Source organism: Podarcis cretensis (genome assembly GCF_951804945.1).
Source record: "Podarcis cretensis genome assembly, chromosome: 3".
NCBI classification, from domain to species: domain Eukaryota; kingdom Metazoa; phylum Chordata; class Lepidosauria; order Squamata; family Lacertidae; genus Podarcis; species Podarcis cretensis.
Genome location: NC_137172.1, coordinates 121,354,476 through 121,382,032, shown reverse-complemented (window position 1 = coordinate 121,382,032; position 27,557 = coordinate 121,354,476). Strand labels below are relative to the sequence as shown.

Here is a 27,557-nt window from a genome sequence, read left to right as displayed (position 1 = left end):
CTCTTTACTGGTAAGCTGGAACAGAACTGAACAGCAAACAGCTCAGCCGGCTGTCAACATTGTAGCAACAACAACAACCACCCAGGGTTTCCAGCCTAAATTAACTTAAGAGGATCTGAGTGAAAACTATATACACAATACTCCTGGTGGCCAGGGTGAGAACTTCAATACATAACAGTTGCAACTGCCATTATTTTCAGCACCTCTGTCTTTTTCTCTCTCTTTCCTCTTTTTTTGTAAATCTACAATGTTAAAAACATAATTATCACCGTCTGTAATGTATGCTTTATTTCCTTCGTACCTCACACTTTACAATTCTTTCTTCCGCCAACCCTGCTTGTATTTCTTAGGGTTTTGCTGGCCTTTAGTCACAGTTGATTGTATTCGCTACTTTGCCCTGGCTTGTTGGCTGATATTTTATTTTGTATTTTTACTGTCATTTCTTTTGTTTGTTTTTTTTAAATAATATTTATTCAAATTTTAAAGGTTACAAAAAGAAAAAAGAGAAAAAAGAAAAAAGAAAAGAGACAAAAATAATACAATCAATAAAAAAATATAAAAAATACATTGAACCTTTACATAGTCTTCTTTCCTTTCCTTATTTCCTTGACCTCCTCGCACCTCCCATTTTTGTATTCTAATTCAAATTGTTATTTCAGCAAATCCTTCCAACCTTGTTTTTATCTTAATAATTTGTCTTAATATGCTATAATTTTACGTTCTCTCTTTCACCAATTCATTTTTACTTAAACCTTTATGTTGTTTCTGCCAAAACCACAAAATTTACTGTCATTTCTTTTGTGACCAAAGCCTTCTAAAATTTAAAGGAAAGGTGGTGTATAAATATTTTAGATAAATAAATAGATAAATGAGCCTACAGCAGAGAGGATAGCATTTTATGCATCTGATATTGTCCACAAGATCTTACGCCACAATAAATTTGATAGTCTGTAAGGTGCCAGAAAACTCTCTTTTCCTTTTGCCAACAGAACTATTCATTATCATCATGAGGAATTCTGCCATGGATTGCTGCCTGCTTAAAAAGTATCATGGCCTTCCACTGTCAGACAGAAGGAATATGATTTTTCTGTCTAGTCTCATGGGAGCATCAGCTAGATTCTAGTACTGTATATGTCACTTCATTTCACATTAGATTATCTATCGTGGAGATAGGAACACTTTGTGCCTGCTTTATGCCAGCTTTTTTTGCAAAAAAACAACAACCGTTGGCGATATAAAATACAATGAATACACATATATATAACAAATGCACACAAACACATTCTGGTCTGCTTTGCATGTCATGCTGGCATTGCTTTCAAAATAGATATGCTGTTAAGCACTGGATTTCTGCAGGATAAATTTGATTTAATTACAGTGATCTGTTGAATAATTGCTTCTAATACGGATCCTCAAATATGATATCCATGTCTTAGGTTTGCTGAGCAAGAGAAAAAGATTTTGGGGTTAGCAAGTCAGTAAAACATTTTAAGTTCACATTATCTAGTACTGTACACTTCCAGAACAACTAATCAATATTTTTTCCTGTTAATGTTCCTTGTGCCCAAATTGAAAACAAAAACAAAAACTTTCAATTGAAGCTGATTTTTCAGTGATAAGTAAAACCAAATTGATTCTACAAAAGATGTAAAAATAACGCTCCACAGAAGGTTGTTTTATAATTTAAATAATATATTTCTTCTATTTCTTTGGTTGATGGGGGTAAACTGGACAATGAGATCCAGAGGTGACAAATCATTAGAATGTGCATATTTTCTAAAATGTTGTTGTATTTTCAAACACTTTTCAAGGTCAGTGGGGGGGGGGAGGGGAACTTAACGACCCTGCTTTTCTGCAAGAGCAGTTTGTAGCAAAACAAGTCTGTTATCCACTGGTTCAAACTGGGTCTGATATTTGACAACTTCTGTTCTGACTTAAATAAAAACCTCTTGACCAGTTCATCATAAATACTCAAGTATACTCAATGCACAGCAGTTTCTTTAAAAGGTGATTTTGCTTATGGTTTATAGTGCTGCTATCCTTTCAGAAGTTGGGATATTTTGAAATGCAAAGAACCCCTTTTTTCACAGAAGATCAAAAAATGCTAAGCAGGCAGTGCAATAATCGATCTACAGTGGTACCTCGGGATGCGAACGGGATCCGTTCCGGAGTCCTGTTCGCATCCCGAATGGAATGCAAGACGCGACGGCGCATCTGCGCATGCATGGGTCATGTTTCCCCGCTTCTGCGCATGCACGTGACATCATTTTTAGTGTCTGTGCATGCACGAGCAGCGAAACCCGGAAGTAACGCGCTCCGTTACTTCTGGGTTGCCGCGGAGCGCAACTCAAACACGCTCAACCCGAAGCACATTCAGCTTGAGGTATGACTATATTCAACTGCTCATGTGGCAGATAGGCTCTGGTTCAGGTGATAGGGATGGGAGAACGCTCTCGCCATCCCTATGTGAAGGGTATTAATAATAGTTGGTTGATATTGGGCAAGAGGGAAAGTCATCATCACTATGATGTTTGTGTTTTCCTACCCAGAATGCCTTTCGCCACCTCCTTTCAACATGCACTTTTAGTTCTTTGACTTTCCTCTTGCCTTCCACCTCCTTTCAATCTCACCTCCTTTCACAACCTGTCTGCCTGTGGCCTCCTTCTCGCTGCTCCTTTGCCTTCTCAAACATTTATACACCTTTTCCTGCCTTCTTGTGCTTCCTTTCACCTGCTGCTCCTGCCTTCGTCTCTCCCTCTCAATTTCCATTTTACCTGGCTCACTTTCTTCCACCTGATGTCATCTTCTCTGCCACTTTAACTTGCCTTTCTTCGACTTTGACTCCCCAGGCCAACTTGCCTGAAATCAAAATAAACAGGATTTCTGGTAAAGGTACGTCATTCTCAAAAACTCAGATAGCCAGCAGCCATACGTGGTTGGATGATGACATCTGTGGACAATCCTCAGATTCTTTGAGACTGAAGTAACATACAGCTGTAGTTCCAAAACAAAAAGGGTTTTTTTGTTTTTGTTTTTAATTTGCAGAGTCCTGCCATTCTTTTTAAAAAGGCAAATCAGCACTGAAATATTCAAGTTACAGTCCTGTACATACTTGACTTCTGACTGACATAGTATCTGCTTGTTACTTTAATTAATGTTAACTAAGGTTTTCTCTCCCTCTGGGGACCTGAGCCTCTTCCCTCTTTCTTGCAGGTTTCAAGGTTTTGCTTTTTCTATGGGAGCCTTTCTTTTACTCTGTCGCAACCACTGCTTATCTGCCCTCTCCTTGTGTCCACTTGCCTGCCCAACCCTCCTACTCTTAGAGTGTGCACTGAACACCACTCCTTACTATTGAGTGGACTCTCACACTGTGGGGCTTGCCCTCCAGAACGGGAGGTGTCTGGACATACCCCTTCCAGAGTGAGTGCCCCACTGCTGCCACCAGTCTGAGCCCCTCTTTTCTACAGAGAGCAGAGGTGCCCCATGGCTTCTAGGCCTCCCGTCACAACTCTCTGGCTTTTGTGGCATGTCATCCACTAAAACTGGGTGCACAGCCTCTTCCACAGCCAGGGAGCATATGCCCAACCAGGATGGGACTGATGCTGCATCAAGGCTGCGTAGGGTCAGGCCAAAGTGGGGAGGTGGGAAGAAAAGTGAAGAAAAGGCAGCAGCGCCCAGGCTCAGCTGAAGGGTTTGCATGTAGTGACAGATTTTCTGGAACCCACTGAAGACCTAGGGAGATGTTTCAGAAGGAAAAAGAGAAAGTTTACTGCTTAATGGAGTTTGCTGGGTAAGTCCACTAAAGTCTACCACCTCTAATCTGAGCGTATTCAATGATGTCCTGCAGAAAAGATCATGGCAGCTTCCAGCAAAACTGCATGATTTTGTAACCTGAGAATGAGTCAAGCATGTGTTCAAGTTCCGGCCTTTTTTAAGGTGCACACTTTCAAATTGCACACTTAACACTGCAATGTAGTGTTTGAAAGTATGTGTATCATACTCAACAGAGAGTTAGGATTGTTTGAGTCTCTCTGTTGCCTATACATTGTGAGACAAACTTGGGTATAATGCTGTGTAATGAGCGATAGCACTATTTGGACTTGTGTTTGTGTAGTCATACACTTGAAAGTCATGCATTTGTGCAGTGGCGTAGCGTGGGGGGTGCAGGGGGGGCCGGCCGCACCGGGCGCAACATCTGGGGGTTAGGGTTAGGGGGCGCAAATCCACGGGTTAGGGGGCGCAAATCCACGGGTTAGGGGGCACAAATTACTTGCCTTGCCCCGGGTGCTGACAACCCACGCTACGCCACTGCATTTGTGGCCAGTTTATAGTTGCTTCTCTATTTGAATTTTCAGAATACACAGAGTGGGGGAACTACCATTGTTCTCCTACCCCTTCAGAGCTTCAAAGGATTTCAGAGACACAGCTGTTTTTCACAGCTGCTGTGCTATTGAAAAACAAATTGACCTAAAGGACATGAAGATCTGGTAATATAAAAGAAACTATCTTTGAAAAGATCAAGGGTTTGGAGAGAGATGTTGTTTCTTCCATTGCTGTTAGTCTTTAAAGCTGATGATTGCTGATCATTGTCAGTAAATATTATAAATTAGACCTGCAGAGGTAAGATAGGGGCTGTTTAAGCTGACTGTGGAAAAAAACAAGTGCAGCACGTTGTATATCATGCGTCAGGAAAGATGAGTGTGCATAAGTCCAAGTCACTCTCATGCATGTGATTGTTTTGAGTGATCCTATTGTATCAAGGTGAACATTTTGCAGAATGCAAGTTTGTGACTACGCCAAAAACTGGGATTCAGCTTGTAGCTGTCAGTTTCTGTGCAAATGCTTGTGGGCACGCACATATCTTGTGACTGTCCAGGAAGCTGACACTGTCCCCATAGTGGCCCCGATTCTGATCTGGAAAACAGAGCAGGTTCTCTTCCAAGAAGCCTTACGACCACAGTGAGAGTTACACCATAGCTTTATTTTGATAAGTGGGAGGGTGTGTGTGGTTTTTAAAAAAATATATTTCTCTTTGCCCTGGTTTTAATTTGGGGCGGGGATTGTTTGCTTCATTGTAAATTGCTTTGAGTTGCGCTGGGCAAGATAACATTCAGCTTGGCAGAAAAATTATGAAAAAATAAAAAGGAGGTGGACACCCAGGGAAAGAAGACACTGGCAACCTCATCTGCTATTGCACCCGAAATGTTTTAACTATGCGTGATTTGGGATTCTGGGAACTCACCTCTTTGAGGTCTGTGCCCTGGGTGGCTGCCTAGTGGCCCTACTGATAGCACTGGCCCTGCAAACCCTATAATAAAAAATGCTACAACGGAAGCTGCATTTGCAGGGTGATGAAGAGGGCAGATGAAGAGGAAATGCAGGAAGAGGAAGACAAGGAGGGTGGTGGAGAGAGGAGGCAGTTCCCACGTGTGTGTGCAGGCTGGATGTTCTCATTAGACGAACCAGGCAGCCATCTCAGATGCAGACCTCACAGGAGCTGACCTTGGAGGAGCTCAGCTTTATACAGCTTAGTTTTTGTTATACAGCATCTTACAAATTTCTGACATTTCAGGCTTTGGCTAATTAAGCAATCTATGGCAGGGATTCTCAAAGGGTGTGGCAGGAGAGGATGGCAAGATTCAAGAGCAATCATAAAATATCTAAACATTCAGTGTAGGGTCAAAATGAGAGCAAGAGCATCAAATGTTTGGGAGCCACTGATCCTTTTAAACTGGGGGGGGGCAGTTTGATGAGTAGTTTTTTGGCTGTTGTTCCTTACTACGGTATTTTTGTGTTTTTATATTGAAAACTGCCCCCTGATCCTCAGATGAAGGAAGATATAGAAATGTAATATAGAATAATAATAACCAGGAAGGCCAACTTGAATAAAATATTCCAGCCCCGCCCACCTAATCGATCACACGATGCGGTGCACACACATCATTTGAATGGCAATGCCCATCAACTTTGGAGAGTCCGGCCCCCTCAAATATTTTATTGGGGGAGGGGGACGGGCTGAAGGGATCTCGGCCCCCAGGCGTTGCCTCCTATAAGAAAAACAACTTTGCTTTCATAGCCTGAAGAATTTCATCATTCTCACAAGACATCTGTTTCTGAGAACTGAAGTCAGCCAAAAAACACCCCCCCGCCCCGCCCCCGCTTGTGGTTGCGCGCCGCCAGCAAGCCCTTGTCCGCCGGCGGCCGGGCGCGCAGCTTGGTCGGCCTCGGGGGGCGAGAAGCCACTTTCTGGAGGAGGAGCCCCTCCGCTCGAGCCCGCCCCCGGGGAGGAGGAAGGGGCGCGGCGGCCGAGAGGGAGGCGCCGGCAGCTGGCCGGGCAGCTTCTGGGCACGGCGGGCGCCCCAAGATGCCCTTCTCCGGGGCCGGGATGGAGGCTCCGCCGCGCACCCCCGGCAGCTGAGCGGGCGCCGCGCATCGCCCACCTACCTGCTGCTCCAGGTGAGCTGGGGGGGGGCGCGGGGTGTCCAGAATGCCCTCCAAGCATGTGCAGAGTGCCGTTTGCCCTCCCGCACCCGCAGTCAAGCGCAGCGCAACGCTCGGGCGCAGTCGAGGGCTCCCCCACTCACCTTTTTAAAAAGCCCCCCCCCCAGGTCCGTTTGCATCCCGGCCCGAGGCCAGGTGAGGCGAGGGCTCCGGCGGCAGGATCCCAACCCCCCCCCCCCGCCGGATGATGCCCGTGTCTCTTCCCTGGCGGCCCCTTGGCGCTTCGCCGCAGGTACCCAGATGCCCGGAGAGGAGCGGCTGGAGGGCGCGGAGGACTTGGTGCAGAGCCCCGCCAGGGTCTGCAACGCCGCTGCGAGGAATCCTCAGCCAAGGGCGCTTGCTGCGTTCTCTTCGGTCCTCTCTGCCCGCGCCCGGGCTTGGCTTTGCGCACCTGCGTGTCCCGTTTGCGTTGCGCGGTGCCTGAAGGTGGGCTTTGGCCTCGGTTTTTCCTTAGCGGCGAATCTGGCGCTCACCTTCTTCCACAGCCAAGGAGGAAGGCGAGATGGGCTGCCCTTCATTGCTCAGAGAGTTGGTCCTTGGGACGATGCAAGCCCTTTCCTACCCAGCTGGCCCGCCCTCATCTACCCCCTGCAATTAATTGCAGGAGATCCCACTGGAGATTACTTAAGTTGGATCACATTAACTTGTTGACCAGTCCGTGGGTGCTCACACGGGGAGGGGTGGGTTAAGAGAATAAAGGTAAAGGTAAAGGTACCCCTGCCCGTACGGGCCAGTCTTGACAGACTCTGGGGTTGTGCGCCCATCTCACTTAAAAGGCCAGGGGCCAGCACTGTCCGGAGACACTTCCGGGTCACGTGGCCAGCGTGACATCGCTGCTCTGGCGAGCCAGAGCCGCACACGGAAACGCCGTTTACCTTCCCGCTGGTAAGCGGTCCCTATTTATCTACTTGCACCCGGAGGTGCTTTCGAACTGCTAGGTTGGCAGGCGCTGGGACCGAGCAGCAGGAGCGCACCCCGCCGCAGGGATTCGAACCGCCAACCTTTCGATCGGCAAGTCCTAGGCGCTGAGGCTTTAACCTTTAGCGCCACCTGCGTCCCCCTAGGGTTAAGAGAATAGACTCTCCATAATCTTTCAACACAGCCCCATTGAATTGAATATGGAGTATTGTTGTTTCTTTAATAATTGCCAAGAGTGCAATTTTGTGTTTGTGTGTGTGTTTTTTTTTTGTGTGTGTGTGTGCTTTGATGAAGGAGATGAAGGGAGGTTCCCTTGCTCAGTTTTCTTACTGGATTATCTAATTGCCCATCAAATGCTACACACGCAGGACCCAGGAATCTTGAGGAGGCCTAGATTCTTGTTTGTATGCAAGAATCAAGCGCTGGTTGGAAAAGGAACAGGTCAGTTTCCAGCTTCAAAACTCCCAGCCAAAGGTGCTGGATGAGCTGTGTTGGCAGCCTAACGTGTCTCTGGGCGCAGGCTTTCAAACCCCTGGATGGCTTGGGCCTGTTGCCCTGTTATTGCTTGCACAGAGGAAGTCCGGGCTCCAACCTTCAAAGGTTTATAATGTCATTGGTTAGGTGTGGCAAGTCTTCAAAAGGAGCGCTTTGGAGGGAGCTGGAGAAAAGGAAAGCAATGTGGTTATAAAAGCATCTCATGTGTACAAGTTGCAGAATCAACAGTGGTAGAATTTACACAAGAGCCTTTACAGTTTATTAATTAGGATTAGTGTGCCCCTCCTAGTAAGGGTAAAAGGAAGGAATGTTAACTTATTCACTTCTCCATAAACAGTATAAGAAGCCACATATTTGGCTGATAAACCATGCAGAGGAATCTCCTACTCATGCACTTTTGCTTTTAAGTTATTTTTGGTACTTAGAATAGTACTTTTGTTTTTCTTGAGTCAATTTTGCAAGTGGATAAGGATTTTTTTTTTATGCTGTTACATCCTTTCAGCAAAGATTTCCTCTGTTTATTTGCGGATTTAAAGTTCTTTCCAGCTTTTGTGTAAATATGAATACACTGGATAACTTATCTTTTTACTGTTGTTTTTTTCTGAATGCATAATGCTTTTATATATTCTTTGTTGTGGATCGATCATCTTATGGAGCTCCTTTTTCTTACACACTTTCCAACTTAGTCTCCTGCTAAGCCCTAACCACAATTTCAGGCATAGTGCAAAAATTAGGAATGAACTAACTAATCAATTATTTCTCCAGCTACAGTCACTGACAAGTTCATTCAGCCTCATTTCTCCATTAAGATTATTTTTTAAATAAAAAAACCTGTATTAAAATGTGAATCTAAATATGTATTTCTGGAAATACCCACCACTTATTTATATTTTCTCTCATAATACTAATCTTCAAATACATTTTGATACATCTTTTGAGCAGAGAACTGTGCCACCATAATTGGAGAACTGCAAGCTGCATTCTGATCCACACATTATTCCAGGAGGTGTAAATCAGGTCAGCTAATACTGAAATTAAAGTCCTATTGTATAGGTTATTCCCCTGAGGAACAGTGTATTGCTCAGTTCTCCACTGGAGCTTGCAGAGGTCATAGAATTGAACTTAGCCTGTGCCAGCTTCTAACAGTGTTCGCTCATATACAGCATTTCTGTTGAATTCAGGCTTGATTGGCTTTCTGCGTGCCATGCAATCACAGTTATCATTGGAGTGTTTGCAGTGGATTCTGCTATATTCAGCTTTGCATGAGAATGCATGTGTTCAAGGCCCAGGGGTCAGCAACCTTTTTCAGCCGTGGGCCGGTCCACCATCCCTCAGACCTTGTGGTGGGCCGGACTTTATTTTGGGGAAAAGAAAAAAATAATAAAAAGAACGAATTCCTATGCCCCACAAACAACCCAGAGATGCATTTTAAATAAAAGGACACATTCTACTCATGTAATAAGACGCTGATTCCGGGACCATCCGTGGGCCGGATTGAGAAGGCGATTGGGCCGCATCCAGCCCCTGGGCCTTAGGTTGCCTAGCCCTGGTTCAAGCCCATCAAACAAATGAATCGCTCCAAGTTGCAAGAGGTGCTGCCAAAGCCTTATGAGGAACAGTTGAGGGAGACAGGTATGTTTAGCCTGCAGGATAAGAGACTGAGAGGGGATATGAGAGCCATCTTCAAATATCTCAGGGGCTGTCACATGGAGCAAACTTGTTTTCTCCTTCTCTGAAGGGTAGGACCTGAACCAGTGGCTTCAACTTACAAGAAAAGGGATTCTGACTAAGCATTAGGAAGAACTTTATGACAGTAAGAGCTGCTTGGCAGTGAACGGACTCCCAGGAGAGGTGGTGGATTCTGATTCCTTGGAGGTTTTTAAGCAGAGGTTGGATGGCCACCTGTCATGGATGCTTTAGGTGAGATTCCTGCATTTGATGCAATATATTCAGAACAAAACAGGGATGCAGGTGGCGCTGTGGGTTAAAGCCTCAGCGCCTAGGGCTTGCCGATCGAAAGGTTGGCGGTTCGAATCCCTGCGGCGGGGTGCGCTCCCGCTGCTCGGTCCCAGCGCCTGCCAACCTAGCAGTTCGAAAGCACCTCCGGGTGCAAGTAGATAAATAGGGACCGCTTACCAGCGGGAAGGTAAACGGCGTTTCCGTGTGCGGCTCTGGCTCTGGCTCTGGCTCTGGCCAGAGCAGCGATGTCACGCTGGCCACGTGACCCGGAAGTGTCTCCGGACAGCGCTGGCCCCTGGCCTCTTAAGTGAGATGGGAGCACAACCCCAGAGTCTGGCAAGACTGGCCCGTACGGGCAGGGGTACCTTTACCTTTACCTATTCAGAACAAAAGGCTAAACTGATAGTTAACAATGTGGTTACAGAAGAGTTTAAAATCGAAAAAGGAACACGACAAGGCTGCCCTATTTCCCCATTGTTATTTATTTCGGTTCTGGAGGTGCTCCTGAATATGATTAGAGGGGACCGGTTGGTGGAAGGAATTCAGGTCGGAGCCAAACAATATAAACTCAAAGCTTTTGCAGATGACCTAGTTCTGACCCTGCAGGAGCCAGAATCTAGTACGAAAAGAGTATTACAATTGATTCATGACTTTGGTCGGGTGGCGGGATTTAAACTAAACAAACAGAAAACCAAGGTATTGGGAAAAAACTTGACGGATGCAGAGTCGGAACGGTTTCAGAGAGAGACAGAATTAAATGTGGTTAAAAAAGTAAAGTACCTAGGGGTAAACATAACAGCAAAGAATCTGAGTCTATTCAAGGATAATTATGAAAAATGTTGGTCAGAAATTAAGAGAGACTTAGATAGTTGGACAAAATAGAAACTTTCTTTGTTAGGCCGAATTGCTGCCATTAACATGAATGTATTGCCAAAAATGTTGTTTTTGTTCCAAACACTACAGATTGTAGACAAGACGGAGTGCTTCCGGAAGTGGCAGAGAGATATCTCTAAGTTTGTCTGGCAGGGCAAAAAGCCCAGAATTAAGTTTAAGATATTAACCGATGCGAAAGAGAGAGGGGGCTTTGCCCTGCCGGACTTAAAGTTGTACTATGAGGCCGCAGCTTTCTGCTGGCTAAAAGACTGGCTACTTCTCGAAGACACTGATGTATTGGATTTGGAAGGTTTTAATAATGCTTTTGGTTGGCATGCATACTTATGGTATGATAAGGTTAAAATCAATAAGGCCTTCAAAAACCATATTGTCAGGAAAGCAGTGTTTAATGTCTGGACAAAATATAAAGACTTATTGGAAAATAAAACTCCGAGGTGGCTATCGCCTCTGGAAGCTAAGGCCTGAAAAAGACTCAATATGGAGGCCAAATGGCCGAAATATTGGGAAATTCTAGAAAAAGACGGAGACAATTGGAAATTGCAGAGTTTGGAGAAAATGAAGGATAAAGTGCGAGACTGGTTACACTACGCTCAGATTAAGGAAGTTTTTAAAAATGATAAAAAGTTAGGGTTCCAGGTGGAGAAATCGAAATTGGAAACAGAATTGTTAGAACCTAAGACTAAGGTACTTTCAAGAATGTATAACTTGCTGTTAAAATGGAACACACAAGATGAAATGGTTAAATCGGCTATGATAAAGTGGGCACAGGACATTGGGCACAATATTATGTTTGAGGACTGGGTAAGGTTGTGGACCACTGGGCTGAACTTCACTGCATGTAATGCTTTGAAGGAAAATATAATGAAAATGATATATAGATAGTACATGACCCCAGTTAAACTTGCCAAAATATACCATTTGTCTGATAACAAATGCTGGAAATGTAAAGGAAATGAAGGAACATTTTTTCACCTCTGGTGGACATGCCATAGAGTGAAAGCCTTCTGGGAAATGATATATAATGAGTTGAAAAAGGTATTTAAGTATACTTTTCCCAAGAAACCGGAAGCCTTTCTCTTGGGTATGGTCGGCCAGATGGTGACAAAAAAGGATAGAACTTTTTTCCTGTATGCAACAACAGCAGCAAGGATACTCATTGCCAAGCATTGGAAAACTCAAGATTTACCCACACTGGAAGAATGGCAGATGCAACTGATAGACTATATGGAACTGGCTGAGATGACCGGCAGAATCCGAGACCTGGGAGAGGAGAGGGTTGAAGAAGACTGGAAGAAATTTAGGACTTATTTACAAAAATATTGTAATTTGGTTGAATGTTAAGAAGGATGCTAGATCATAAATAATTGACCACCACTAAACTAGATGGAATTAGGACGATAAGTAGATTGAGGAAAATATAAACCATTTGGAGAACTATTAGACTATATTTAAAAGAATGGGACCTAAGAATATAAACAAGATGACAATTTGCTGGTTAAAATTTAAGACGATGTAAGTGGGAGCAGGAGATGTGAGGGAGTCCAAAGAGGTTTTGAAAATATGTTATGATATATGCTATATTGTTGATTATTTTTGCATTTGTATTTAAAAAATCTTAATAAACATTTATAAAAAAAATAAAATAGGTGAGATTCCTGCATTGTAGTGGGTTGGACTAGATGATTCTCAGGGTCCATTCCAACTCGACGAGACCTACGGGTATAGGGCGGTATACAATTTTTTAAATAAATGATAAATAAATAATAATACAATGCTGTGATTTTGTGATCATAACTGCTGTATTTTGCCCCTGCTTCTTTGCTGTGTCCTACTAGGAGTCCTTGAGGGATGCGGGTGTGCTGTGGTCTAAACCACAAAGCCTAGGGCTTGCCGATCAGAAGGTCGGTGGTTCGAATCCCCGTGATGGGGTGAGCTCCCGTTGTTCGGTCCCTGCTCCTGCCAACCTAGCAGTTCGAAAGCACTTCAAAGTGCAAGTAGATAAATAGGTACTGCTCCAGCGGGAAGGTAAACGGCGTTTCCGTGCGCTGCTCTGGTTCAGCTGAAGCGGCTTAGTCATGCTGGCCACATGACCCGGAAGCTGTACGCCGGCTCCCTCGGCCTATAGAGCGAGATGAGTGCCACAACCCCAGAGTCAGTCACGACTGGACCTAATGGTCAGGGGTCCCTTTACCTTTACTAGGAGTCCTTATCTGCTACTATTTTGTGATTTTAGGCATCTGTACTATTCCTATGTTTTGTAGTTGCCATTGCATCACACACAAATAAAATCAATCTTACCACCATAGAAAACGTTTAAAAATAATTAAAAAGTTGGGGGAAATAATTGTACTGCACCTAACCTTTTTCTAAACTAGAACTCCTTCAGATATTTTTGGGGGAGTATTACATAGACCCCCCCCTCCCCCAAATGCTAAGCACAGCAAAACAAACATAGCTACACTGATACTTCTGGAAACACGTCTAAAAGTAAAAACAGTGGACTGTTCAACCATAGAAATGCCGAATTCTGTACTCCTTAGGGACACATGAGCATCACTTTGTAGATGGGAGTATATGAGCTCAGTATCCTGTTTTAGTACTGCAGTCAGCCAGATGTAATTGAGAATTGGTTTCCCAATGCCAGATGTATTATGCAAAAGACACCTTACAGAATGCTAGCCAGACCCATCTGATAGATGCTCTCCTTTCTGTTTAAACTGACTTAACAAGTTTTAAAAGCTCTTGCAGCTGTGAAGATGAGCTTGAAAGTGTGTGGTCCATGCTTGGTGGCATTGTAGAAGCTGTGTGGAAGGACCTTGGGGGGTGATGGGGGGGGGAACTGGGCGCTTCCCAGCACTATCCGGAGTATTCTGGCTATAGCAACACCCATTTTATCCTCACGTTCTTTAATACATGACCAGCTAGTTGCGCCTCCCCCAATCTCTTTCATTTGCATCGGCTAAGTTACTCAGACAAGTTGCACACAAATGCTGTTATTTGGGAGTAGCCAAAATAATTCAGCTCTCCGAAGGATAGAGGGTAAGCTGAGGCTGAAATAGATGCCCTGCGAAATGAATATAGCTGTTCAGCAAACGGCTTCGCCCACGCAGAAATGAGAGAATAGAAGCTTTGTGGAAGTGAAACAGTGAGGGCTGCTGACCTTGGGCTTTTCAGTCTGTAATGTTAATTGCTTTCTGCTTTGTTCATCATCACCACGTGACTGCTGAAAACTGGCAAGTTGTTCTTGTTTGCTAATGTCCTGGAATTTTCTCAAATGAAGGATTCAATGAGCGCTGTTGATTTTTAAATATTTTTTTAGCTTGTTTTCCAACTCTTAAGTGTTCAGATATTTTCTGAGAAATCTTGACTCTTAATTTAACTCTTCTAACACCAATGTTTTCATCAGGACACCACAGATGCACCGTACTTGTTTTGTTCTACATATCCAAGCAGCATGAGATGGTTATCTGTGGTCATGGGAAACTTGTAGAACAGATTTTCTTAGTGTAATTGTGATAAAGAAAATGTGTCCTTTGCACCTGCTAATAATGAACTGGGGGAGGGGGGAGTTGCGGGGTTCCTAATAACACTTTTAGCATCAGTTTGGACCATAGTACTTAATGGAAACTGTGTGGAAGATGCTGGCATTACAAAGCGAGAAAACAAGTGGACAGAACAAAAAACCAATGAAAGCCCTCACAGGGTTAGCCGTCATCATCCAGACCTTTAGATTTTGTGTTGGGAGGGGTGAAGTTGAGTATGGCTGCTCTTTCTATTTCAGGGAAAGATGAAACAGTGAGTTCTGAATTAATTTAAACTTGAAAAATAGTTGTTTTGAAAAGGAGCTCTGGTTGAGGTGGATGTGAAAATTAGGCTCCCTTTCACTGGAACTTCGTTTTCAACAGTGGAGGAGTGGGAATTTGGTAACATCTGTGAAGTGGGTGGAGAAAATCATTTGACTTTCACAGGAGGGAAGAGTTAGCAAATTATTACGTGCTCAGAGGGCCTTTTTCTCTTCCCCTTTCCTCCTCCTCCTTTTTTAAAAAAACCATAATTTGCTGCTTGAAGCAGCTAGGAACTGTGACTTCTGCTACACACTTTCAGAACAGAGCAAGAAATCACGATGCGCATTGTATTGAGGGGGAGTGGGGAGATGGCTGCCTTGGCTATTCTAATTGTAAGCTAACTATCCGCCCTCTTGGAAGTCCATCTTCCTCACTGGATTGTCCATCTCATGCTCCTGCTCTTCAGGAGGGTTTCTGCACAGGCAACAACCTTTGCAATTTAGCTGGACTGATACTTATGACCTGGGCTTAGTAAGATGTCAGCGTGAAGCAGCTGGAGGTGTAATATAAAAGCAAGGAACAATAGGCTGCCAGCTTTTCTTGTTTAGTCGTTTAGTCGTGTCCGACTCTTCGTGACCCCCTGGACCAGAGCATGCCAGGCACTCCTGTCTTCCACTGCCTCCCGCAGCCTGGTCAAACTCATGCTGGTAGCTTCAGGAACACTGTCCCACCATCTCGTCCTCTGTCGTCCCCTTCTCCTTGTGCCCTCCATCTTTCCCAGCATCAGGGTCTTTTCCAGGGAGTCTTCTCTTCTCATGAGGTGGCCAAAGTATTGGAGCCTCAGCTTCAGGATCTGTCCTTCCAGTGAGCACTCAGGGCTGATTTCCTTAAGAATGGAGAGGTTTGATATTCTTGCAGTCCATGGGACTCTCAAGAGTCTCCTCCAGCACCATAATTCAAAAGCATCAATTCTTCGGCCATCAGCCTTCTTTATGGTCCAGCTAAGAATGCCAGACAATGAGGCATGCTGAGAGGATCTTGCCTTCAAAACTGAGGAGCACAATGATCTTTAATAGTTGCTTATCTCCCCACTGGGGTGTTAGGGGAGGGGTAGTAGCTCTGGTGGGGGACATGGCCTGCTCCTTCTGGAGTGGCTTGTCCTCCTTTGGTCCACACCCTGTGCTCAGCTCTCACCTCAGGCTCCTCGAAGCTGTCAGCATGCGACAGCAGCCACACCTCCAAAAATGGCTTCTACTGTCCGGCTAAACCAGGTGAGGGAGCTGATGGGTCTCAAACCCTCTGTGGGCTCCAGATGATTGAGTGGACAAGACCAAGAGTGGGTCCAATGGTCAAGAAGGTGGTTTCTGCACATGCTGTGGGGGGAAATGAGGGCAGATGGGCCTCCTCGATGAGCTACCTTCCCTGGTTGCTGAGCCCCATCAGTTTCCTTTACAGCACGTGCAGAAGCCTCCTTTCTGACAGGCATCATGGTAAGAATGCATACATTTAAAGTCCGTTGGTTCCTTAGTTTGCAAGATCTGTGAATGGGAGCGGGAGTCAACAAATCCATTCCATCAGCGGAAGCCCTGTGGAAGTGCTTCTTCAGGAGGGCTTTCTGCCCCCAAAATTGCCTCAGGGAAGTTGAGGGAGCTGCCAGAACTGTACATGGAGGATCATTCCCTCCGAGAAGCTGAAACGCTTGCCCAGATGCGACCATCGCCTTAGCTTAACGTTGAATTCCTCCTAGGATGTGTGGTTGTTTTCTTAAAACAAGTTTAATAGCAGCTTTGCACAGGGGACGAAGGAGACCATACACAGAAGACTTGAGTTCCACCCCCCTTGCTCCTGCCTTCTGTCCATACTTCTTAGATGCTGTGTGACGCAAAGTGACATACACAGAGACTATGAAATATCTGCCTCTTCTTATTTTCAGTTTCTGCTCTTGCTAATGGCTTCTCTTTCTCTTTTCGCTTCAGGGATCCACAGGACCTCGCCACACACTTCGGCACGATGACAGCCATCCTGGAACGGATCAGCACCTTGTCTGTCAGTGGACAGCAACTCCGCCGGCTCCCAAAGCTCTTAGAAGAAGGCTTCCCCAAGATGCCTGGCACCGTCAAAGAATCAGATGTCCCTCAGCTCTTCCGGGAGCCGTACATCCAAGCTGGGTATCGCCCCACGGGGCAGCATTGGCGCTACTACTTCTTCAGCCTCTTCCAGAAGCACAACGAGGTGGTGAACGTCTGGACCCACCTGCTGGCAGCTTTGGCTGTGCTGCTGAGGTTTAATGTTTTTGCGGAAGCGGAGGAGTTGACTTTGGAAGTCCAGTCTCTGCCCCTCTTCCTCTTTGTCCTCTCCTCTGTCACGTATCTCACCTGCAGCCTCTTGGCTCATCTCTTGCAGTCCAAGTCCGAGATGTTCCACTACACCTTCTACTTTGTGGACTACGTTGGGGTCAGCGTGTACCAGTACGGAAGCGCCCTGGCCCATTTCTATTACAGCTCTGATCAAGCCTGGTACGACAAGTTCTGGCTCTTCTTCCTGCCGGCGGCTGCCTTCTGTGGGTGGCTGTCCTGCGCCGGCTGCTGCTACGCCAAGTACCGCTACCGACGCCCTTACCCCGTCATGAGGAAGGTGTGCCAGGTGATCCCAGCAGGGCTGGCCTTCATCTTGGACATTAGCCCCGTGGCGCACCGTGTGGTCATGTGCCACCTTGAAGGTTGCGAGGAGACGGCTGCCTGGTACCACACCTTCCAGATACTTTTCTTCCTCGTCAGTGCTTATTTCTTCTCCTGCCCAGTTCCTGAGAAATACTTCCCAGGTTCCTGCGACATCGTTGGCCATGCCCACCAGATCTTCCACGCCTTCCTGGCCATTTGCACACTCTCCCAGCAGGAAGCCATCTTCCTGGATTACAAGAACAGGCGAGACATCTTCCGCAGGCGGCATGGACCCCTCTCCGTCATTCTGTCCTGCAGCTCCTTCTTTGGCTTAGTGGCGTGCAGTGCCGTCACCGCACACCTCCTGCAGCGCAGGATCAGGGTGGAGCTGGCCATAAAGGAATCCTGAGGGATCGCCGTGGGGACACGGCTCAGGCCCGGCCTGCTTGAAGGAAACCGGCAAAGATGAGCTGCATACTGTATATAAGTAAATTAACAAAGGGAGTTGCCTCTATAAATTATAAACAAGGAATTGCTTGCAGTCTGGAACTACCATAAAAAGCTGCCTTATGTCCTAAACATTTTTTTTACTGCAGTGTAACAGTTGCTGGCCAAAGAAGCTTTTTAGGCAGATGTTTCTAAGTGGTCCTGCTCTGAGTTACCTGCTGAAATTTGTATGTATGTCAAAGAGAAGTGGGAGCGGATAAATAATATAAAGGGGAAGTACTACGGAAATGCTCATTTACTAAGGCACAATTCTAACTGAAATACTAAATCTGTGTCTGTCACAATGGATGTCAGGGTTCACGTACCTGAAAACCAAAAGTAGGTGTGTGTGTGTGTATGTGTGTGTGTGTGGAGGGAATCCCTGCATATAGCAAAATAGCATGTCAGGGAGAAGACCAGACCAGACCAGACCTCATCTACTTGCCATGCTACTACAGGAGTTTTGTTTTTGTTATGGCAGGCATTTAATAGTTTGAATTGCTACCTGCAACTGGAGACAGCACATCATAAATACAGATTTATGAACTCAGGAGAACTGGGTTGTAGATCCAGGTATATGGCGAAGATTGACAGGGTTCAGGGACATAACCCAGTTTGGTCTGTTCCATTTTAATTACCTGTGGCCTTGAGGCTTGAACTTCCTCCTGAGTTGTAAATTTCAGGAATAAATATTTTACATGTCAGAGATAGTGCAGACAGGAGTAATGTTTGGTCTCGGTGATCTGTTTACCACTCTGATTTAGGTATTTGTGAATTCACAGCTCTTTTGTGGGAGAGAGAGAGAGCCATCTTTTCTTCTAGTAAGATGCCCGGTACTAGTATGTCCAAATTCCGTTTTTCTTCCGTAGGTTCCTGTTTGTTTAATCATAGCAAACGATTTCCCCATAGCAAAAGAGAAACCTTCCTCTAGGTGTGTATCCTCCCCCCCCCCCCAATGTCCCTCACCTCACCTCCTGAGTTGGTGAAGGGGAAGCAAGGTAATACATGCAATTTTATCTTGCTCATATAATCTGTTGGCTCTCACATTTTTTCTTCCGTTCTTGAGATGTTTCAGATAGTGCAGCTGGCTTCCCTCTGCAACTCGCTTGAAGCATCTTGGGATGTGGAAAATAGGAGGGGAGAACATTTCAGCAGAACAGATACCAGAGAAAAGGAGGGGTTGGAGTCCATTTTGATGGGGTTCAGCTGGCTGTGAAGACTGGTTTTGACAGGAGCCCTATGACCATAAATTTGGCTGCTTCTCCATCACCCTCCTGGATCCTCTTGATTATGCTCTGATTGTGAAGGTCTGTAGCTGCCATCTCTCTAGAAAATTCAAGATCTTCTTGTATCTACCCAAGGCTGTTATTTTTGTGTAGCCTAGTTCCTCCTTAGCCCATTTCTGTGGCCTCAACTGCACACTCCTGTTCAAATCAGCTGTCTGGGTAATGCAGTGAGACTTTTCTTCTCCCTTCTTTACCTTTACACATAGCCAGAGAGGGGCTGGCGATGTCTTCATCTGATGCACATTGCCTGTTTGGCTTCCCCATGCCTGCAAACTCTCCGCACAGCTCCAAAGAAGCCGTCTTTGTTTGTGCAGTGGCTGTCTCAAATGTACACACCTCCGCTTAACCACAAAATTAACATGACTTACGTTTTGAAATCAGATGGAAATTGGTTTGTGGAAAACTACAAGATAGATATGGATTGTAGCTAATGTCGTGTACAGCTTCAAACACCAGCCATGGGAACGAACTGGAACCAGAGTAAATGTCATGTGTACACAGGCAGCCTAGGGTAGTGGAGCTTCAAACGTCCCATTCACTTTCAGCTGTTCCTGCTATCCTTCTACACTGCATGGGGTGAGCTCTGGGACCTGTGTGTCTTTTGAGAATGAGATACAGTCGTACCTTGGAAGTCGAATGGAATCCATTCTGGAAGTCCGTTCGACTTCCAAAACATTCGAAAACCAAAGTACGGCTTCTGATTGGCTGCAGGAAGCTCCTGCAGCCAATCGGAAGCCTCTTCAGACGTTCGGGTTCCAAAATAACGTTCGCATACTGGAAAAATCACTTCCGGGTTTGTGACATTTGGGAGCCAAAACGTCCGATACCAAGGCGTTCAGGATCCAAGGTAATGGTATTTAATTACTACCCCAGTCTTGCCCACCTCGAAAGGACACACAGATTTACCCTAATCATTGAAGGAAGGCCGGTTCGGCTGGATTTACAGATGCACCAGAATGAGACAGTAAAGTCCTAAAATGGTAAGAGTAGATTGTATCACTTTAGACTGCATTATGTATATATATATAATTTTTAAATGCACACACGTACTACCTAGAATGATGTAGCTGTCTTGCAGTGCTAGTTTAATAGTTTGCACTGGTGTTTATTTTTTTAATATAATTCCTATCTGCAAAGTAGTGCATACCGTACATTCTGCTACCTAATTCTTCTCCATAAGACACATCTTGGACCAGATTAAGAATGCACTGCAGGTGTCAACATCTTCTTAAATGAAGCAAGGCTGGATTGACTGATGGGTTTTGGTTTCACTGATAGTTTAGGGACCATGGTCTTCCGTCTTCTCCTCAGTTCCTTCCCATAACCTCCCTCCCTGGCTCCAGCTTCACAGTGTATTTTAGGGACAGCTCCTTTGGAAGATGGGATTACTCATAATGGCCTGGCTTCTCCTTTTGGAAAACGGCAGCTAATTGTATCCCAGCTTCTCTTAGACAAACAGGAACATGCAGCACTAGTACCCTTCATGAAAATTTAAAACAACGATAGAGAAAGAAACACTCAGGGATTGGTAATGAGATATGGAGCCATTCTTTCGTTAGAGCAATTTGAATGCATGCTGAGCTTGACTGTAAACAAATATAACGGGAACCCAGCGAGTCTTGGGCCTAAGCAGGATGAGGCTGTGTTCAAAGCTCGGTTTCCATGGGACCAGGTTTCTTTGTTGGTAGGGAATCAGCATGCAATATTAATTTCTCCTTTGGCTTGAAGGGTAGATTTTTGCATAAAATTGACTCCTGTACTGCTTGCTCTGCAGCAGTCAATGAGGCATATCATTCAAACTCTGGTCACTGAGTGTAGGCGCACTTTCTACCTTTGAAGCTGACGTTCTTGCTTTGTGCGCGACTCAGAATCACATGTGTAAAGTCAGATCCCCAGTTTCCAGCAAAATGTAATTTTCAGCTGAGACAACTGATAGGCTCCGCTGATAGGCATCATGTTATCTTCTAGCATGTCGCTGTCATTAAACGGTGTTAAACAGAGCATGTGTATGTTCTGTATGTAATGTAACGTAAAGCTCAGTAATAACAGTAAAAACTCAGTAATAACAGAAAATAATTTTTCCAAGCTACTTTTGAGCCTATCTGAAAGCCATTCTGTCTGTTGTGCCAGAATATGGCAGAACTGGGATAGATTCTGGACAGTAACAATTCAGATTGCACCAGGGCCCATAGTTGTGTCGTTTTCAAATGCTTCCCCTTTGTAAAACCTGAACATCTCCCTTTGTGCCGCAAACTAATACAGAATAAAAGAATGGGGTGTATTAAACTTTTGTCTCTGATGTGATGGTTTACTACATGTGATCTTTTTACACCATTGAGCATTCAAAAGGAGGACTCAGCCCGCTTTTGCAGGCCGAAGTAGTACAGTAGTACAAAGAGAATACTCTCTGTAGATCACCTTTATGAATTTGGTGAAAATGAGTTTGGCTTATGTAGTTTTTAAAAACAAGGCATTTAGTCTTAACGCTTCTGCTTGAAGTGCACCTCTTGCGTGTTGTCACCAAAAGTTGTTAATACAGTATAAGATACTCAGATATGTGCTAAAATTATCTGAAGAACCCTTATCAGCTTGAAGTTTAATGCAGCCAATTTCACTTTTAAATTACCACAAATTGAAAACTAACCACCCAGAAAAAGGAACGCATGAAATGTCCTGTTGGATAACTTTAAAATATAAGAAGAGAATTGATATGTTCATCATTCTGAACTGGTGGACTATATGAAAATTCTCAGTGATTTTAGACCACCACCTAGTGGTATAATAAACCAAGATTTTCTGATAGCTTTAAAACTTTGGACTTGAGATGTGTTTAACTTACACTTGAGGCTTTTCCCCACTCTGCTTGTTAGACAGTATGGGTCTGAGCAGTTTCCCTTCTGGCACACTCCTTTCTTTAGCTCTAAATCAGAACCAGTGACCATCTGCAAAAAACCCAGTTGCTGTTTGCTCCAATTGAGTGCAAAAGAGCAGTTTTCCAGTCATTTACTTATTTTCCTGACTTCCTCACACCTCCCTTTTTTGTATTCCACTTAAAAATTTATTCAGCAAATTCATACCCTCTTAATTTAACCCTAATTATTTATCTTCACATATTCTAATTTCAGATTTTCATCTTATATCAATCCCTTCATACATATTCTTATTTTTCCTTATTGCTAGAACCACTTCATTTCATTCCAACGTCATTAGCATTCAATAATTTGACTGGAAGACATCAGAAAGAGGGAATTTTATTTTATTTATTTTATTATTTTTATGTTAAATCTTGTTTTTTGTATTGTATTTAGATTTTCTTTACGTGATTTTTGTTAATTGGTTATTCTTTTTCTTCTGTTTGTCAAAAACTTAATAAATATTATATATAAAAATAAATAAATAAAGAGCAGTTTTCCTCAGAGGCAAGCAGCAGGAGGTTCCTTTATAAATAATAATTTGACCAAAGTTACTTTTCTATTATTATAAGTACTGTAGTGCTGTCCATGTCCCGCTCTCTGGGACTTCACAAATCACGTTCATAGCTCCTCAAGTAGTCAGTGGTTGAATGTATACTTCATACTTGGTTGGCCTAAAACCTGGTATTAAAAGTGATGACGACCGAGTCCCATTTAATGTATTGAAAGGTTTGTGACTGGCATCAGTGGGCCTAGAGATAAGCATGTACGAAGACTTCTGAATTACATTTAGTTTGAAAGAGCACTTTGAGGACCAATCAGGTGATTCCGAAAAGAACTTCGGTGCAATCGGTTATTCTCCAGATCCACTTTAGCAGCAATACCTTCCTCAGATACTTTCCATAATCAGTTGCTGCCACTCCTTCTCTACATTTCCAAGGAGACTTAGCCAGGACAGATGTGTTAATTCAAAGGTTTGTTGTCAGGTAAAGTAAAACTGATTATCTTCTATAGAACAATCAGACAGAAACCTGCAGCTTCTACTTTGCAGACGCCATTACGTCTAGATGATCAACAGCAATTGAAAATGTAAGCCTATTTACAATAATACATGCTCACCAAGAATTGGGGGATGAGAATGTCATCTGCAGCCTCATTGTTGTTCGTGGGCTTGGGCAGGATATGAATTTAATAAATAAATAAATTTCAACTGTTCAGGTGTGGTGTTTAGGCAGAACAAGGGCTGAGTTATGTGAACTTATTGTTTCCAGTACATAATTAGAGGAGCACATGCTAGGTGCTTCTGGTGTGTTTTGTGTACTTATGCCTTTCAAGGGATGGTTTTGAATGATAATTTTTAAAAATAAGAGGGAGGGGGTTATATTTTCTTTTTTCAACCGGGGGTGTTAGTTTTGATACTGCACAAATGACTTCTCCTTGTTTATCTCCTGAAGTCTGTATTGTTCGGAACATTTGCACATTTATACTGTATTAACAAATGTTGAAGGGAATCAAGAATAAAAGTTGAGAAATTTAAAATAAATATTCCAGTCAGCTGCGTATTTTGTCACTGAATCTGAAAGAAAAGAGAAGTCTCTTAGTGGAACTTAGGGGAGAAATTGTTCCATGGGGTGGTTGGTTGGTGGGGAAGCAGCAAAGAACTCTGGCAAAATGGTGAGAATTGTCATGGAAGCAATTTCACTCTCCATGGAAAGTGTCTCTTTTCCTTGCAAATTAGGGAGGGGTGGGGGCGTTTCACTAACAATGCCATGCCACTTTCAAACTTCATCTACAAAAAGTTCAGAGTCATTTTTTAAAGAAATGCACTTAATCCAGTATTGTGCTATCCGGCCCTAAGTATTTTTTTTCATATGGAAGCACCTGGCACGATGCTAAAATTACACTGTAAACATTGGTGCCAACTCCTAGGGGTCGAGGTCTCTTCTGTGCCCCCCCTGCCCCAACATATTGGAGGGGGGCAGCTACGATTCGAGGAAATGCAAGAAGCGCACGGCTTTTTTGCTGGGAGGGAGCGGGAAGCAGGCGAAGGAGGCTGCGCAAAGCGCGCGCGAGGAGGGGCGCTCCATCTCGGCGCGTCGCCGGTCGCCGAGGAAACGCGCGCGTCGCTCGGCTGCGAACGAGGAAGGGAGCCGCCTGGCCGCCGCTCGGCGCCATGAGCTCCCAGCCGGTGCAAGGGCTGCCCCTCCTGCCAGGCTCGTCCTTCCGGGACCCCACGGTGAGCACAGGCGCCCCGCCGGCCCCGGAGCCGCGCTCCTTCCCCGGGACGCGCGGCGGAGACAGCGCCCCTGCCTGCGCCCCGCTGCGCCCCCGCTCGCCCCGGGGCCGGATGGAGGTTGGATGGGGCCCAGTGGCGTAGCGTGGGTTGTCAGCACCCGGGGCAAGGCAAGTAATTTGCACGCCCTAACCCGTGGATTTTAAGGGAAGCAGGTGGCGCTGTGGGTAAAAGCCTCAGCGCCTAGGGCTTGCCGATCGAAAGGTCGGCGGTTCGAATCCCTGTGGCGGGGTGCGCTCCCGCTGCTCGGTCCCAGCGCCTGCCAACCTAGCAGTTCGAAAGCACCTCCGGGTGCAAGTAGATAAATAGGGACCGCTTACCAGCGGGAAGGTAAACGGTGTTTCCGTGTGCGGCTCTGGCTCGTCAGAGCAGCGATGTCATGCTGGCCACATGACCTGGAAGTGTCTCCGGACAGCGCTGGCCCCTGGCCTCTTAAGTGAGATGGGCGCACAACCCCAGAGTCTGTCAAGACTGGCCCGTACGGGCAGGGGTACCTTTACCTTTACCTTAACCCGTGGATTTACGCCCCCTAACCCGTGGATTTGCGCCCCCTAACTCTAACCCCCAGATGTTGCGCCCGGTGCGGCCGGGGCCCCCCTGCACCCCCCACGCTACGCCACTGATGGGGCCCTAAGCTACTGGAGGTAATGGGGTTCTTTATGTGTCCAGCTGTCCTTTGTCAGCAACCAATTGTCGCTGTTTTTCTGTGTTGAATACAGTGGTACCTCTGGATACGAGCAGGATCCATTCCGGAGCCCCGTTCGCATCCTGAAGTAAACGTGTCTGCGCATGTGCGGTTCCGTTTCGCCGCTTCTGTGCATGCACGTGACATCATTTTGAGCGCATGCGCGAGCAGCGAAATCCGCAAGTAACACGCTCCGTTACTTTTGGGTCGCCGCGGAACGCAACCCGAAAATATTCATCCTGAAGCTACTTCAACCCAAGGTATGACTGTATATGCTATATGGTAATTTATGGACCTAAAGGTAAAGAGAACCCTGACCGTTAGGTCCAGTCGTGGCCGACTCTGGGGTTGCGGCACTGATCTCACTTTATTGGCCAAGGGAGCCGGCGTACAACTTCCGGATCATGTGGCCAGCATGACTAAGCAGCTTCTGGCGAACCAGAGCAGTGCACATAAATGCTGTTTACTTTCCTGCCGGAGCGGTACCTCTTTATCTACTTCCACTTGATGTGCTTTTAAACTGCTAGGTTGGCAGGAGCAGGGACAGAGCAACAGGAGCTCACCCCATTGCGGGGATTTGAACGAAGTTCTCCACCATCCCTGGAACAGGGCATCTAACCCTCTGCATATTCCACCGTCTCCTCTCTCCTCTATGCAAAGCCAGATATCCAGGCCTCTTCAGAAACATCCACCCTCCCCATGGATCCCTGACCAGAAAACCCAAAAGCGTGTTTGTATTGTATTTCCCTCTCTTCCACTGGTCATGAATGTATCTGTGTGTGAAGGTTGTTTGTTTGCAATCCGCTCTGGGTTGCCTTAGGCAAGATAAAGTGACTAACAAATTGAATAAATATATATATATATAAGTAGTAGAGGAAGCCACATATTGGGACAGGAGGCGACAGTCAGATTGTGGAAGAAGAAGGTTGAAGCGATTTAAAGTTTCAGAGGGAGAGGAGTGTGTTTGTGTTTGGGAGAGTGGCATGCCTTAGGGACAACTCCATATCCCTGGAATGGATCCCGATCAACCTTTACTAGAGCGTTCAGAGGCATAAGCCTCTTCTAAAGAGGCATAAGCCACTTCTAAAGGCATCCTGCCTGGCATTTTTGAGGCGCAAAATCCTTCCCCCCTGTCTCCCGGCTGCCTGGCTGCCAACATTTCACAGCTGGGAACTGGGGCACTCATGCAACTCCCACAATTTCATGCCAAGGATCATGGCGTGTGCTCTGACCCTATCCCACTACGCAGGGTGTTCCCGCCCCCAGCCACTGTACATTATGCACCTTTGCTCAGCAATGACAGTGATATGCCCTGCATCTGACTCTTGGTTTTCTTTCTTCCCTTAGAAAACTGCCTTTCACCGCTCTCAGACCTTGGGTTACAAGAATGGCTTTGCGTTTAAGCGGCTTCCAACCGCAGGGATTGGTGGCCAACGGCTGCATGTCAACCAGTTGTCGCCAGCTGAACTGGATGAACTGGCCAACAAGAGACCCACTTTGACCTACGGCCAAGCCAAGCAAGCCCCACCTTCAGACTTCATCCCAGCCCATGTGGCTTTTGACAAAAAGGTACTGTTCAAAAACATCTCATTTCAGAAATGCCCAGTCCTGGAAAAGTGTCTATTGGGAAGCTCAGGGAATGATTGATTTCAGAAAACATTATTTTCAAATATGTCTCTGGCAAAAGACAACCAAAGCCTGGCTACAAAAAGAAATTCTTTGCTTAGAAACCATGCTGTTTCAGTGTCCTAAGAGTTCTCCTAGAAGCTAGAAGGCTGCCAGTCCAAATAGTTGGAAGAGATTAATGATGGCAAGAGAACTGATGAGCATATTCATGTTTCTGTTTTCAGAACTGTGCTGTGTGGACTAATCTAGGTGTGCAGGTGTCAGAGTTTTGTGTCAGAACTGAGTCACAGCTGAATCCCAGTCCAGCGGAGGAGGACAATTTAAAGTTTACTAAGGGCAAGTTCTTTCTGCCCATGTTTCCTTCCCCAGTCGCCTCTTCCCAGCTGTTTTTTCTCTTTCATGAGGACTCCATGCATTTAAAGCATGTGATGCCCCCCAAAAGTATCCCAGAAATTGTATTTTTTTATGGCTGCTGGGAATTTCAGCTCTGCGCGGGGTAAACCGCAGTTCGCAGTTCCCAGGCTTACTTGGAGAAATCAAGTGCTTTAAATCTATGGTGTGTAGTCAGCTTAAGTCTGGAATTAACCTCCACAGAGCAAAAAAACAGCTGGGGAGAAAACGTGGTTTTCTTCACACCATGCAGATGATAAAATTATATGCTTTTATGAGAAAATCAGTACCTCTTTTCTGAGGTACTAATTTTTGCTCAATATCCAGGTAGAATGCAAGTTGGGATAGTCCATAGTACAGTGGTACATTGGGTTACATACGCTTCAGGCTACATACGCTTCAGATTACCGACTCCGCTTACCCAGAAATATTACCTTGGGTTAAGAACTTTGCTTCAGGATGAGAACAGAAATCGTGCAACTGCGGCACGGCAGCAGCAGGAGGCCCCATTAGCTAAAGTGGTGCTTCAGGTTAAGAACAGTTTCACTGCAGCATTTCTAAAACAAATTGGGTAATAATATGAAAGTACAGGCATGCCTTTTTGGCAGCAGTTAAGGACTGATTAGCTGTTTATTGTTGGTATCTAGCAGTTAATTTATTAAAACGT

General features: G+C 45.3%; 2 protein-coding genes across 2 annotated transcripts in view; both read left to right on the top strand.

The window, feature by feature from the left end:
- Positions 1-6,318: 6,318 nt before the first annotated feature.
- Positions 6,319-19,724, top strand: PAQR8 (progestin and adipoQ receptor family member 8). Its single transcript, XM_079970055.1, has 2 exons — positions 6,319-6,456; positions 16,529-19,724. The coding sequence occupies exon 2, from the start codon at positions 16,563-16,565 to the stop codon at positions 17,619-17,621; it is 1,059 nt and encodes a 352-aa protein (XP_079826181.1). The 5' UTR covers positions 6,319-6,456; positions 16,529-16,562; the 3' UTR covers positions 17,622-19,724.
- Positions 19,725-24,002: 4,278 nt separating this feature from the next.
- Positions 24,003-27,557, top strand: part of EFHC1 (EF-hand domain containing 1) — a 29,248-nt gene continuing 25,693 nt past the window's right edge. The window contains exons 1-2 of the mRNA XM_079969863.1: positions 24,003-24,132; positions 26,222-26,443. Of these exons, the coding sequence (XP_079825989.1) occupies positions 24,070-24,132; positions 26,222-26,443 (285 nt within the window). The 5' untranslated portion in view covers positions 24,003-24,069. The remainder of the gene's footprint in view (positions 24,133-26,221; positions 26,444-27,557) is intronic.